Below are 14,637 nucleotides of genomic sequence, written 5' to 3' on the forward strand. Positions count from 1 at the left end.
TACAGAAGGTCAGTTTTGGAGGGGGGGGGGGGGGCTGTGCAGAGTAGACTACTGGATTAACAGGCTCTTTGTCATATCAAATAATATATTGAATAAACATATTGTACAGCTAATAGGCACAGATCTAAGATCAGTTGACCCTCCCCCAATCCGAACCGTAACCATTTAGGGAAAACTGACGTTAGAACAGTGCCTACAGGAAATTTAATTCCACTTTTATTTTCTTGCTAGCTTCTGTGTGGAGCAGTTCCCTGCATGTCCTGATATAAATGCGGTCTACTTCCTCTAGCAGTAGCTACTGCATCTCTGCAAGGGGACCACATTCCACATCAACCAGTATACAAATACTGGCCTGGGATGGACATTCAGCTCAGTTCTCATGTATTTTAGCCTGTGATGCGGTTCTTGAACACCTCTAACATGTAGCAGAGATAAACAGGAGTAAACTGAACAGGCTGCGAAAGCTTTAGAGCCCAGTGTCTGGTCTGTGTGATGAGCTAATGTCAATGTCCCCTTAACACAAAGAATAAGGGATACACAAGGTCCTCCCCGACTCGTCTCGGCCGGCGCTGGTCCGTGTGTATTGCGCACTCGTCTATCCCCACAAAGACAGACAACACCCCCACTTCAGAACGGCCACAGGACAGAACGCATCCAAAAGAACAACCATGTCCAACCACAGACAAAATTAAAAATGGAGAAGGGAAAAATTCAACAAAAGCAAACGAACGTTGGGGTTTGTCTCTCATCCACACTGAAGTGCAGTAAAGCATGAGGTCACATGGAAATTACAATTATTTCAATGTTGCCACAATCAGAGATTTGTTGTTGGTTTTAGTACCACATGTTCCAGGTTGAAGGCTGAATGAGGGTTATTGTGTTGGTGTTTTAGAGTCCAGCTGTTGGAGAAGGGATTATTTGGCTGTTGGAGAAAGGATTGTTTGGTTGAGGGGTTTTTGGTTTCTGTTATGGAGAAAAGAAGCATGGAGGACTGAGCGAAGCTCGACTGAGACGATAGAGGGCGAGGCTGAGTGAGAGATGAGAGAGAGAGAGCGCACTCTCCCCGAGCAACGTGTTAGGCGTCCTACCTGGTCCGCTTCAGGAATCTCCTGTCACAGAGGTGAGGGGGGGGGGGGGGGGGGAACAGACAGACATCCCACAGGACAGAGAAAGACTGTCAACAAAAGCCATGGCATGGACAGATTCACACACAGGTATGTCAACAGAACACAACACACAGCACTCACACACACAAATGGTCATGTGAAATACACATGAACTCCACTTTGGTAGTGTATGAGAAATGCCTTTTCCTTTAAATATAGCAAGAGAAGGCACAGACTCTACTGGCAGAAACTAGTTTTGAATGTACCCACAATTCTGTTCCCTGTAGGAGGCAGGGACATTGCTGTGCAGATTGATTATTTAAGGAACACAGATGACATTTCCAATGTCCCTCATGAAGGTTTAATCATCAGGATGATTTCTATAAGATTTCTAAGACACACACACAGAGCAACGCAGACAGATATCCCTAATGCTCCTGCACTGTGTGTGTCTAGTATGCGTCTGTGACAGACACTGTCAGTGTGTAGACAGATAATCATCTATCTATTAACAGACTACAATCGGTATGTAAATTGAGTGTCTTTAAGGTTGTATATTGACAGGATGAGGAATCCCATGAGAACTGACCAGACAAACGCATCTAAACTCACACCATATTAGAGTGCTGTGAGGAGTCAGTCAAACTCTGCTAGGTTTGATTGTTTTGGACCATTTCTGTTTTTCACACATAACTCAGGGTTGGTGTCCCAGAGTATGGGTATTACTGCTACATTTGGGTTTTGTGCTGGCTGAGAGTGCTTTTGGAACACCACAATGATCCTGTATTTCAGTGTGTTTCAGTGAATACATTAGGGAGGGGGACACAGAGACTCTGGACACACAGACATAACATGAGCTTCACGCCTCTACAAATTATTCCGTGGAAATGACCTGGTTGAATAAACCAAGAGAAATCTTACAAAATACTACGACTACCGGGACGACTACCTAGTCAGCTACAGGGTTTGGGGTTTTCTTTCGGTCCTGGGTCACCTGTATCTCTAGAGGGAAGTAAAAATAACTCATCAAAAGAAAAACATAAAAGTGCAGAGAACAAAAGTATTTTTTGTCAGTGTCCTTTTTCCAGGCAACTGGCTGAGGATATAACGTGGTCATATACACACCAAACCCAGGCCTTAAACCTTGAATGTCCTCCTAATTAGAATGAGGAGGAGAACAAAAATACGGCGAGGAGGCAGGATGGACACTCACCTGGATGACTCCTTCCATCATGCTCACCATCTTGTTGACGATGGCTATGACTTTGTGGGTGCGCTCCGAGGGGCCGATGTCGGGCCGGTAGTGGCTGGACATGACGTAGCGACAGGTCATGTACAACACGTAGGTGGGGGACAGCTTGAAGTGCACCGTGGAGCTGTTGGTGTAGTTGATGATGGCCGTCAGGAAGGTATCTTCGGCTGGAGGGTGCATGGTGGGGGCAAGGAGGGTGACAACGGTGCGGTGTGAGTTCACGTGACACAGGCAGATGGGTCAGTCCTGATTTTGCTACAGGAGTGACTGTGTGCATGTTTGTGTGTTTACAGAAGGGCCTTGTGATAACATTGTCCCCAAACCTGGCTTCCTGGTTCCCCAGCAGGGGCTGTTTATAGTGCATTGTGAGAGAGTTGTGAGAGAGTTGTGAGAGCGCAACCCCCCCCGATATTAGAAATCAAAGGCCTCTGCTCTCTCTGCTCCACGGCCAAACACATAAGCTCACACAACTTCAAATACACAAAGACTGATTTCAGCCAGGTCCAAGACTAGAGTCCACAAACAAGGTTCTGCAAATAATAGGGCTTGAAAGGAAAGTTAAAATGGCTTAAACCAATAAAGCTATGCCAAAGGGGGAGCGGGAGAGCCCATCACACACATCAGAAGTAGCAGTACATTCAGTGTGTGTTCATTGGAGAATCATTGCATGTCATTTACAGAACAGACTGGTGGGTTTGGCTCCCTAGTGATTAGAAGGTAATCAACCAATTGCTCGATCAAGAGAGAGAGGGAGAGTGAGAGAAAGAGAGAGAGGGAGAGAAAGAGAGAGAGAAAGAGCGAGAGAGAAAGAGAGCGAGTAAGAGAAAGAGCCCTGCATGCTACCACCTGCTATTTTCACAGCCTGACTAATTCATGTCGACAGTCATATTTCAGTTAATGTTGACATGACCGTGTTCAATAAAACCACTAGGGGCAGTGGACAACATTAAAAGCCAGTTGGCGGCAGTTTGCAGAAAATGAGTCAATACCTTTCAGACACCAGCTAAATGCACTGTAGCAAGATGGTGTGGATGGCCTTTATCTAGTTATCACTATTACTAAACTACACAGCAGGTACAGAGAGAGATATTACTAAACTACACAGCAGGTACAGAGAGAGATATTACTAAACTACACAGCAGGTACAGAGAGAGATATTACTAAACTACACAGCAGGTACAGAGAGAGATATTACTAAACTACACAGCAGGTACAGAGAGAGATATTACTAAACTACACAGCAGGTACAGAGAGAGATATTACTAAACTACACAGCAGGTACAGAGAGAGATATTACTAAACTACACAGCAGGTACAGAGAGAGATATTACTAAACTACACAGCAGGTACAGAGAGAGATATTACTAAACTACACAGCAGGTACAGAGAGAGATATTACTAAACTACACAGCAGGTACAGAGAGAGATATTACTAAACTACACAGCAGGTACAGAGAGAGATATTACTAAACTACACAGCAGGTACAGAGAGAGATATTACTAAACTACACAGCAGGTACAGAGAGAGATATTACTAAACTACACAGCAGGTACAGAGAGAGATATTACTAAACTACACAGCAGGTACAGAGAGAGATATTACTAAACTACACAGCAGGTACAGAGAGATATTACTAAACTACACAGCAGGTACAGAGAGAGATATTACTAAACTACACAGCAGGTACAGAGAGAGATATTACTAAACTACACAGCAGGTACAGAGAGAGATATTACTAAACTACACAGCAGGTACAGAGAGAGATATTACTAAACTACACAGCAGGTACAGAGAGAGATATTACTAAACTACACAGCAGGTACAGAGAGAGATATTACTAAACTACACAGCAGGTATAGAGAGAGATATTACTAAACTACACAGCAGGTATAGAGAGAGATATTACTAAACTACACAGCAGGTATTGAGAGAGATATTACTAAACTACACAGCAGGTACAGAGAGATATTACTAAACTACACAGAGAGAACAGAAGGGCTTGAAAGGAATAGAGGGAGATGGTATGAGGGAGATGGTAAGAGAGACTCAAATAGAGTGAGAGAAGAGAAAAAGCTAGAAACAAAGAAAGAGAGAAAGAAGGGCAGAGTGAGCCAGTACTCAGCTCCAGCAGAGAAGGACTCACAGTTGTCCCTGAACTCGATGCTGGCCGGCAACGTCACTTCTGGGCTCAGGCTGTCCTGGGACCTGCAAGGAGGACAGAGGCTCTCAGTAAACCACCCTGCCCGTTCAACCCGCCCGTTCAACCCGCCCGTTCACCCCGCCCGTTCACCCCGCCCGTTCACCCCGCCCGTTCAACCCGCCGGTTCACCCCACAACCCTGGCGTTGCAAGCGCCATGTTCTACCAACTGAGCTACTAATGTCCCCATTAATTCATTGATTCCAGGTGTGTGTGTCTCACCTGCTGTCCTGCTGCTCTCCGCGGATCATGGGTTTGACCATGCCTCTCTCGCTGCCGTTGGATGAACGCTCCATTTCCAGCTTCCCTGAGCTCTGCAGTAACACAGCAATACACTTCATGGTGGAATGTTCTGCTGCCCAATGATGGCACTAAGATCCCTCAAACACAGCAACTACACACACAACATATGAAACACTGACCGCAATCACATACAACCACCACACACGTAATGCTGAGAACAGCAAGGGACACACATTGACATGGAGGGGGAGCTACTGTACCTTGCTGGTGGAGAGGGCCGTCCCACTGTGGAGGTCCCCTTGCAGGTCAAGGGTCGTCTCAGGAACACTTCTGCTTGACAGATGGGCCAGAAAGAGAGAGGTGGCCAGAAAGAGAGAGACAATAAGCTCAAGGACAGAACATCTCCCAGGCAGAGCAGGAGGGACTTTCATTACTGTGAGAGAATGACAGGAGCTCAGATATAATCCACAGCACCACACACACACACACCAGGCGACGCACACGAGCACACACACCAGGCGCATGCACACACGCACGCACGTACACACCAGACGCACGCACACACCCACCAGGCGCACGTACGCAGACACACACATCAGACGCAAAGACAGAGCTGTCTGTTCTAAAGAAAAGGACTTACTATTTCATATGCTGACCCATGACAAGAGGACACACACATCCTGATCTCTACAGTACAGCCATACAGCCTGCCCTGAGGGGAACATGTGACTGTATCCTCTCTTACTGAAAGCTGTGTAATTGACCAGAGAGGACAGGTTCAGGCCAATCACAACACAGTCCCATACTTAGAGCAAAACCCATAGTCTGAGTTTGAACTAAATTGGTGTCATTTGATTTCCATTGCTGTTCAAAGCCATTTGAGTTTTTGGAGGTTATGGAGCATGGAGGTCCCATAGCAAACATACGTGTCCCAATGTACAAGTAGCAAGAAATGCACCAGAACTGTCCCAAAAGTCCTCTGATCTATTCTCTTTTCCACTCCCTCGTTCCCTCTCTCACCCAGATGTCATCCTCTCTAACATCAGGCCACAGCATTAACGGTGGATTAGGGTTTATCACTACATCCACAAACATGAATAAATTAACCAGCCCAGCCAGCCAGCCCAAATGTTATGCATCAAGCCAACGTGGCTGGTCAAATTAACATCATGGGAATTCTGTCATTAGCCTAAAGCCCAGATATACACAGACTTAATGACTCTCTAATTAGTGGATCTACATCAACAGTCAGTCTCCACTCACCAAACGCACTCTAGAAGCCTAACGACTGATAACATGCTAATATAGTCATCTTCTTGAATCCTCATAAATCTACTGTCAATGAGAGCCTAGGTCATTCTACAGTCATCTACTATAGCGTCCTCGATGCAACACATTCTCCTCTGTGAGAAGTAGAAACCCTGCCCTACCACTGTCTAACCATAAGAAGACATTACTCTGTCTCACCTGGCAGTGTCCCCGTCCTGTTCTCTCTCCCCCTCTCTCTCTGGTTGGAGTAGTGTTTGTAGTGAGCAGAGGAGGCTGCAGCAGTGATCTGAGTGTGTGAGCGTGTGGGGCGCCAGGGTCCTGGTCCTCTCTGCCTCGTTAATGACACAGCACTGCAGGCCACACCCCAGCCAGCCAGCCCGGACTGATCAGATTAGTGTCCTTACAACAGCCCAAGCCTGGCAGGCAACCCAACTCTACCTCTTTACCCTCTTTTTCCCCATTCTGGCACTTCCGCTCCCTCTCTTTCCCCCACCCTCCTCTCTCTTTCCCCCACCTCCTCCTCTCTCCGCCCGCCCTCCTCCTCCTCCTCTCTCCGCCCGCCCTCCTCCTCCTCCTCCTCTCTCCGCCCGCCCTCCTCCTCCTCCTCTCGCCCTCCTCCTCCTCCTCTCTCCGCCCGCCCTCCTCCTCCTCTCTCCGTCCGCCCTCCTCCTCCTCCTCTCGCCCGCCCTCCTCCTCCTCCTCCTCCTCCTCTCTCCGCCCGCCCTCCTCCTCCTCCTCTCTCCGCCCGCCCTCCTCTCTCCGCCCGCCCGAATCTCTCTCACACACACACACAAACTAATACACCTTTGAGGTCAGAATCCTGCAAAATGGAATTCAGCAGCACTGACTGAGCTGTAGAGGTGGGTAGGATACCTGACAGGATATAGGTTTTGACTAAAGATTCAACTATCAGAAGATAGTTTGGTGTACTACGGCCACAGGGTTCTAGACCAGAATGACTAGCAGGTAGGCCATGGCTGGGTTAAATGGCACTCTATTCCCATTGGTTTTCACCAGGACCCAGAGGGCTCTAGTTAAAAGTAGTGCACTATATAGGGAATAAGGCTCTAATAAGGATGCACATGTCATCTCTGGTGGCTGGCAGCTATGTGTAAACAGGAGGCTATGCTGTCATGGCCTGTTCAGAACACACCATTGTGCTGTTCAGTCAGGCAGCTGAGAGATGCATCCTGGGACTGATGACACTGGTTTCAGCAGGTCTCCGCTGCTTCCTGTCCCATTCACAGCCATTCCTGTCATCACCACTGGGATGAGCGAGCTAGCTTTCCAAATGTGTCTACATTCGTAGTGTACTGCAAGTGTGTGTGTGTATGTCAAAGCCATGGGAAGGGGGGGTTGAGGGTGCCGCAGCACCCCCTAAAAATAAATACCCCCCTCAGACCCATCTTGGTTGTAAAGATGGGGAGAGGTCTGTACATAATAAAGAGATGCTCTGATGTTTTGACACCACACTCCACAAAGCAGGTCATACAGGCTCTAGTTTTATCTTATCTTGATTCTTGTCCAGTCATATGGTCAAGTGCTGCAAAGAAATACCTAGTTAAGCTGCATCCGGCCTAGAACAGAGCGGCACGACTTACTATTCATTGTAAATCAGACGGCTAATATTAATACTATACATGCCAGTCTGTCTTGGCTAAGAGTTGAGGAAAGACTGACTGTCGCCATAGGTGTCGGCTAACGGGGATCTTTATAAATAAATAAAAACTATTCTCGCGGCCACGGCGTGTGTGGGTGCGTGCGCCGGTGAGTGTGTGTGAGTGTATATGCTGGCGCCAACACCCCTCACCCCACCTACCCTGACTTGTGCCTGCCTCTCATCATTGGTCCAGGCCCTCCCTTGCCCATGCTGTGGTCGTAGCTGGGGTCCACAAACTTGAACACGTGGGAGGCGCCGAACTGCAGTGTGGCTCCGCTTCGCAGCACGGTGGTCTCGGTGACGCGCTGGCCGTCCACGTAAGTCTCAGCCTCCAGACTGTGTGGTGTCACTGTCACCAAACCCTCCGTATGCATCAGTTTACAGTGGTGGGGCAGGATACCTGGACCAAACAGCTGGAGGAGAGGAGACACTCAGTATTACTAGACCTTTAGCTCAGATAACTAGCTGTCCAGTCTGCCATCGTAATTTACAGCTACATCAATGTAGCATGAGACAGACAGACAGACAAAGGGCAGGTCCTTACCTGGATGGAGCCGTCGTCTGTAGTGTCTGAGCCCACCTCAGTAACACTGTGCTGCAGGCGGTAGAGTTTCGGTTTGTCCCTGGAGTCTGAGCCGTCTATGGTGGAGACCAGGAGACAGTCAGTACTCACAATATGGAGGGACACACTCACTACATCACAGAGGGAGATTCTTACCAACACATGACAGAGTCATACACTTCACACACAAAATACATAAGAGGGGAAATAGACATACAAAACCCTGTTGTCATAACAACTTCCAGTAGACCAGATAATCTGTGTATTTTGATTAGTAAAAACAGATTTTAGTAAAAGCAAAGCAGCAAATTAGTTAACAAGGGTGGGAAAAACATGTATCTTCTGAAAATCCTATGGGTTTTGTGAAAATCCTCATTTGCAAAAAGCACTTGCTATTGCTAAGCTCAATAATGTCTGGCAGGGGCCCTAAACGTGGCTTAGTGCAGTGGAGTTGACTTAAGGTCCCGTCCTAGATAGTGAGGCCCTTCTCTGATTGGCTGAGCCACAGATCAACAAGGCATTCAGGCCAGTAGCATTCAGTTGCCCACAGACACTGATCTAAGGTTTCCTTTCACGGAATTGTTATGGCGAGCATTTGGGGTGGAGAACCTGATCCTAGATCAATGCCAAAGGGAAACTTAGGAGATCAGGTAGGAGTTGACCCTAACAACTAACCACTGATACAAGGTCAGACAGATCTTTTGCCATCACAATAATGGTCAAAACTAGAATAACCAATAATCTTCAGGATAGTCTGATCCTAGATCTGTACTTAAGGACAGGTTCTACCACAAGTCAACTTCTATCCAGAGAAACACAGCAGTAGATGGGTGTGGTGGTGGAGAGGAGGAGGTTTACCTTCGTGGTGTCGATAGGTGTAGTAGCCATAGTGATTCCCCCTCCCTAGGTGAGCAGACATGCAGAGGCGGCAGCAGTAAGACACAGCAGTAAGACACAGCAGTAGGTAGTAGCGACAGACAAAACACACCACAGGAAGCCAGGAGAGAGAAGACACAGCATGGGGTGTAAATGTTGCACCAAGGAGAAAACGCAGAGCCCTTCTTCGCCTCACACACTCACAGTAATAATCACCAATAAAAATACACATAAAAATGGCAGAATCCACACTAACACACACAGCCTTCACCTAAACCCTCCACACACCTTGAATCACTTTCCTGCAGAAAGAGCAGATAACCATTGCCTGGGAGACACACTTTTGTGGCAATGTAAGCAAACAGATTGCAAAATTTCAGATCTTTTAAGTACTAATGAAATCCCTGAGGTTAAAAATGGTTCTGAGAGCCAGGGTTAGTGCACTGCATGGTTGGTCAGGGGAGCAGAGAGAGAGAGCAAGAGAGAAAGAGAGGGTCAGTGGAAACAGGCAGCTGTTAGGGCCAGCCCATTAGTGAGGACTGACCATCGTACTGGACCCAACACCTAGGCCAGGGATGGGCAACTGGTTGCCCGCGCCTTTTGTAGGGGAGGGGGACTCAGCCAGGGTCTCAACACTGGTGCAACTTTGACATTTGGTTGTGCATCAGCAGTCAGTCAATTAGCCCATGTCAGCTATTTTTGGGGGGTGATTGGTAAGTTAGTCTATCGTCCAGCTATCTAAACTTGTAGTAAGCATGGTTAAATTACCCATGCCTCTTGATCATTAGTTATATTAAAAACTGCATTCACCTCCACCCTAATTCGGGGGGGGTACCCAGACCCGAGCCACAGCGACTCCTAATGATGAGTTCCATGTTTTTTGTGGCCCCCACCCCCATCAAACCACCCCCATTCCTGACCAAGGAAGAACACGAGCAGCAGCTACTGTAGTCCTGAAAGCATTCTCTTGGTGGGGAAGGGAAGATACCTAGTCAGTTGTACAACAATGCATTCAACTGAAATGTGTCTTCAGCGAGTGGGAGAGAGAGGGTACAGTTAGGCTTGGGAAGTATACTGCATACTGGAGCATTTGGAAAAAGCAACGGGATGGTTTTTCAATACTATCAAAACTATTTATTTGAAGTAGAGGTCGACAGATTATGATTTTTCAACGCCGATACCGATACCGATTATTGGAGGACCAAAAAAAGCTGATACAGATACCGATTTACATTTTTTTAAATTTGTAAGAATGACAATTACAACAATACTGAATGAACACTTATTTTAACTTAATATAATACATCAATAAAATCAATTTAGCCTCAACTAAAATGAAACATGTTCAATTTGGTTTAAATAATGCAAAAACAAAATGTTGGAGAAGAAAGTAAAAGTGACCTGTAAAAAAGCTAACGTTTCAGTTCCTTGCTCAGAACAGGAGAACATATGAAAGGTGGTGGTTCCTTTTAACATGAGACTTCAATATTCCCAGGTAAGAAGTTTTAGGTTGAGGTTATTATATGAATTATAGGACAATTTCTCTCTATACAATTTGTATTGCATATACCTTTGACTATTGGATGTTCTTATAGGCACTTTAGTATTGCCAGTGTAACAGTATAGCTTCAGTCTCTCTCCTCGCCCCTACCTGGGCTCGAACCAGGAACACATCGACAACAGCCACACTCGAAGCAGCGTTACCCATCGCTCCACAAAAGCCCCTCTGCAAGGGGTACAACCACTCCAAGTCTCAGAGTGAGTGACGTTTGAAACGCTATTAGCGCGCACCCCGCTAACGAGCTAGCCATTTCACATCGGTTACACCAGCCTAATCTCAGGAGTTGATAGGCTTGAAGTCATAAACAGCTCAAGGCACAGCGACGAGCTGCTGGCAAAACGCATGAAAGTGCTGTTTGAATGAATGCTTACAAGCCTGCTGGTGCCTACCATCGCTCAGTCAGACTGCTCTATCAAATATCAAATCATAGACTTAATTATAACATAATAACACACAGAAATACGAGCCTTAGGTAATTAATATGGTCGAATCCGGAAACTATCATCTCGAAAACAAGACGTTTATTCTTTCAGTGAAATATGGAACCGTTCCGTATTTTATCTAACGGGTGGCATCCATTAGTCTAAATATTCCTGTTACATTGCACAACCTTCAATGTTATGTCATAATTACGTAAAATTCTGGCAAATTAGGTATCCCAAACTGTTGCATATACACTGACTCTGCGTGCAATGAACGCAAGAGAAGTGACACAATTTCACCTGGTTAATTTTGCCTGCTAACCTGGATTTCTTTTAGCAAAATACGGCAGGTTTAAAAATATATACTTTGTTTATTAATTTTAAGAAGGACATTGATGTTTATGGTTAGGAACAGTCATGCAACGATTCTGCTTTTTTCAGAAATGCGCTTTTGTTAAATAATCCCGTCTTCAAAGAGTTCGCAACGAGCCAGGTTAGCAGGCAATATTAACTAAATATGCAGGTTTAAAAATATATACTTGTGTATTGATTTTAAGAAAGGCATGGATGTTTATGGTTAGGTACACATTGGAGCAAGACAGTCCTTTTTCGCGAATACGCACCGCATCGATTACATGCAACGCAGGACACGCTCGATAAACTAGTAATATCATCAACCATGTGTAGTTAACTAGTGATTATGAATCATTGTTTTTTATAAGATAAGTTTAATGCTAGCTAGCAACTTACCCTGGCTTCTTACTGCATTCGTGTAACAGGCAGTCTCCTCGTGGAGTGCAATGTAATCAGGTGGTTAGAGAGTTGGACTAGTTAACTGTAAGGTTGCAAGATTGAATCCCCCGAGCTGACAAAGTAAAAACCTGTCTTTCTGCCCCTGAATAAGACAGTTAACCCACCGTTCCTAGGCCGTCATTGAAAATAAGAATGTGTTCTTAACTGACTTGCCTAGTTAAATAAAATTATAAATAAAGTTTTAAAAAATAATAATAATTCGGCCAAATCGGTGTCCAAAAATACCTATTTCCGATTGTTAGGAAAACTTGAAATCTGCAAATCCGATTAATCGATCGACCTCTAAGTTTTCAATAAATGTGAATATTTGTAGCCTTCTTAAGTTAATACCCGCAGTCAACTTGTGCAACTTCATTTCACCAGTCACATTATTTCACATGATGAAGTTTACCGTAGTTCCCCAGAACAGTTGAGCCAGTCACGTGTTTGTAAATAGCACAACGGGAGAAAGCGGGAGCTAGTCAGTCCATAGCGTTCTCTATCAGTGAGTCTCTGCTGTGCAGCTATGGGTAATTTATCTGTACAGCAGCCATTTTTAACAGTGCTTCATAGTGTTTTTTCCCCTCTGTTCTTCGGTGTACATATGCTGCTCTTCCTTAAGAAAAGCATGCATCACAACTTTGTTCTTTTGCACAATTTGCCTCGTTCACTTTTGCTTGTAAATGTCCACACTCACTGAAAGTGATTCGGTAGCTACACTAGCTATGCTTGTAAAACTTTATTAGCTGGATTTGCCCATCTTGCAATTTGTTTAAGTTAGTTTTCGCTCATTAGCATTTAGCTAACAGATTCTATGTGAGTTCACTATAAGTTGGGGCTAATTTTGTTAGCATTCTGGTAATAGAGGCCCAAAAGGGATTTTCTTGCGTTTTTAGCGCTCCTTGTGTGCCCGGTAATACTGTAAATCCCGGGATGAGAGAAGGACGGTATGACAATATGACAATCTGGATACCGCCCAAGCCTAGGTACAGTCGACTTGGCAGGAGATGCTTCTAGGGCCCACCTCACTCACCTTGTCAGAAGACTAGAAAGTTCAGGGCATCAGGTTTGGTCCATATTGCCTACCATGCCTCTACTGGTGTGTGAATGTCATTGCGCAATTACAGTGATTATACTGTTCTGTTAGCTATGTGAGTAGAATTAACTGTCGTCTTACATCCTGCAGTTCTGTACACGCCAGCATTTGGTGTCGGCGTGTTCTTGTTCAAGAGTGTGTATATGTGTCATATATATGTGATCTGCAGTGCGTGTGTGTATGACGCACCTGGGCTGAGCTCCACCAGGTAAGGCAGTTTCTCTGGGGGTAGAGACCCATGCAGGGGCACGTCCATGCCCTTCCCCCTGGGGTCCTCTGGCTTGCGGCCCTTCTTTGGCACGTAGTCTGGAGGTCTCTTCTTCAGCTGGAATACTAGGTCTCCTGAAACAACACATGCATTATGACCCAGAGCTACCAGGAGAGGGCAGTATAGACAGGGGATTTCAGATAAAAACAATACAATCCTTACAGACTATCCTCAACACAACATGCAATTCATTAGGCCCAAATCTATGGATTTCACATGACTGGAAATACAGATATGCATCTGCTGGGCACAGGTGTCATTTCCGGTCACAACTAGCAGACATGTTTACGTGCTGCTGTGCGTTTTGTTGCTAAACTTACTTTGCTACCTGACAACTTAACGGTTTTTACTTTTTAATGACCATTTATATTTTTTAGTTTTTTCAGTGTAGGAAAGGATGAAACAGCGTGTGTGCCACCAGTAAGTACAGATGGTAGTATAAATCCCCTCGCACGGTCCCCGCAGCCGGACAACCTTCTCATGGCTTCTGGAGGGAAATGCTGTAGGAATGCTCAACCGGTGGCACTCATTCAGCCGACAAACTTTCAACCGGTTCTCCCCATTAAGCAGCGAGTCGGAGTCAGAGGACGAGCCTTTTCTGGTCTCTACTCCTCCAGTTATGGGTTCTGAGACGCCGAAGCTTCCCACCATTAGCTCTGGCAAATTGAAAACCCTAGTCATTGGCGACTCCATTACCTGCAGTATTAGACTTAAAACAAATCATCCAGTGATCATACACTGTTTACAAGGGGGCAGGGCTACCGACATTAAGGCTCATCTGAAGATAGTACTGGCTAAAGCTAAAACTGGCGAGTGTAGAGAGTATAAGTGTATGAGTATGAGTGTAGTCTGGCCCAGGAGTGTGAAGGTGAACGGAAAGGCACTGGAGCAACGAACCACCCTTGCTGTCTCTGCCTGGCCGGTTCCCCTCTCTCCACTGGGATTCTCTGCCTCTAACCCTATTACAGGGGCTGAGTCACTGGCTTAATGGTGCTCTTCCATGCTGTCCCTAGGCGGGGTGCGACACTTGAGTGGGTTGAGTCACTGACGTGGTCTTCCTGTCTGGGTTGGCGCCCCCCCTTGGGTTGTGCCGTGGCGGAGATCTTTGTGGGCTATACTCGGCCTGGTCTCAGGATGTTAAGTTGGTGGTTGAAGATATCCCTCTAGTGGTGTGGGGGCTGTGCTTTGGCAAAGTGGGTGGGGTTATATCCTGCCTGTTTGGAACTGTCCGGGGGTATCATCGGATGGGGCCACAGTGTCTCCCCGATCCCTCCTGTCTCAGCCTCCAGTATTTATGCTGCAATAGTTTGTGTCGGGGTGCTAGGGTCAGT

The 14,637-nt window shown here is 46.1% G+C and overlaps 1 protein-coding gene across 20 annotated transcripts in view; it reads right to left on the reverse strand.

The window, feature by feature from the left end:
* Positions 1–14,637, reverse strand: part of LOC115107737 (afadin-like) — a 121,907-nt gene that overhangs the window by 35,240 nt on the left and 72,030 nt on the right. For 11 of the 20 annotated variants that reach the window (XM_029631341.2, XM_029631328.2, XM_029631336.2 and 8 more), the window contains 9 exons: positions 13,228–13,380; positions 9,150–9,194; positions 8,274–8,368; positions 7,889–8,142; positions 5,061–5,130; positions 4,780–4,871; positions 4,503–4,564; positions 2,320–2,525; positions 1,089–1,109 (listed from right to left, as the gene is read on the reverse strand). In XM_029631341.2, the coding sequence (XP_029487201.2) occupies positions 1,089–1,109; positions 2,320–2,525; positions 4,503–4,564; positions 4,780–4,871; positions 5,061–5,130; positions 7,889–8,142; positions 8,274–8,368; positions 9,150–9,194; positions 13,228–13,380 (998 nt within the window). The remainder of the gene's footprint in view (positions 1–1,088; positions 1,110–2,319; positions 2,526–4,502; positions 4,565–4,779; positions 4,872–5,060; positions 5,131–7,888; positions 8,143–8,273; positions 8,369–9,149; positions 9,195–13,227; positions 13,381–14,637) is intronic. The other 9 variants (XM_029631339.2, XM_029631344.2, XM_029631342.2 and 6 more) reach the window with 3 other exon arrangements.

Source organism: Oncorhynchus nerka, linkage group LG24, assembly GCF_034236695.1.
Source record: "Oncorhynchus nerka isolate Pitt River linkage group LG24, Oner_Uvic_2.0, whole genome shotgun sequence".
NCBI classification, from domain to species: domain Eukaryota; kingdom Metazoa; phylum Chordata; class Actinopteri; order Salmoniformes; family Salmonidae; genus Oncorhynchus; species Oncorhynchus nerka.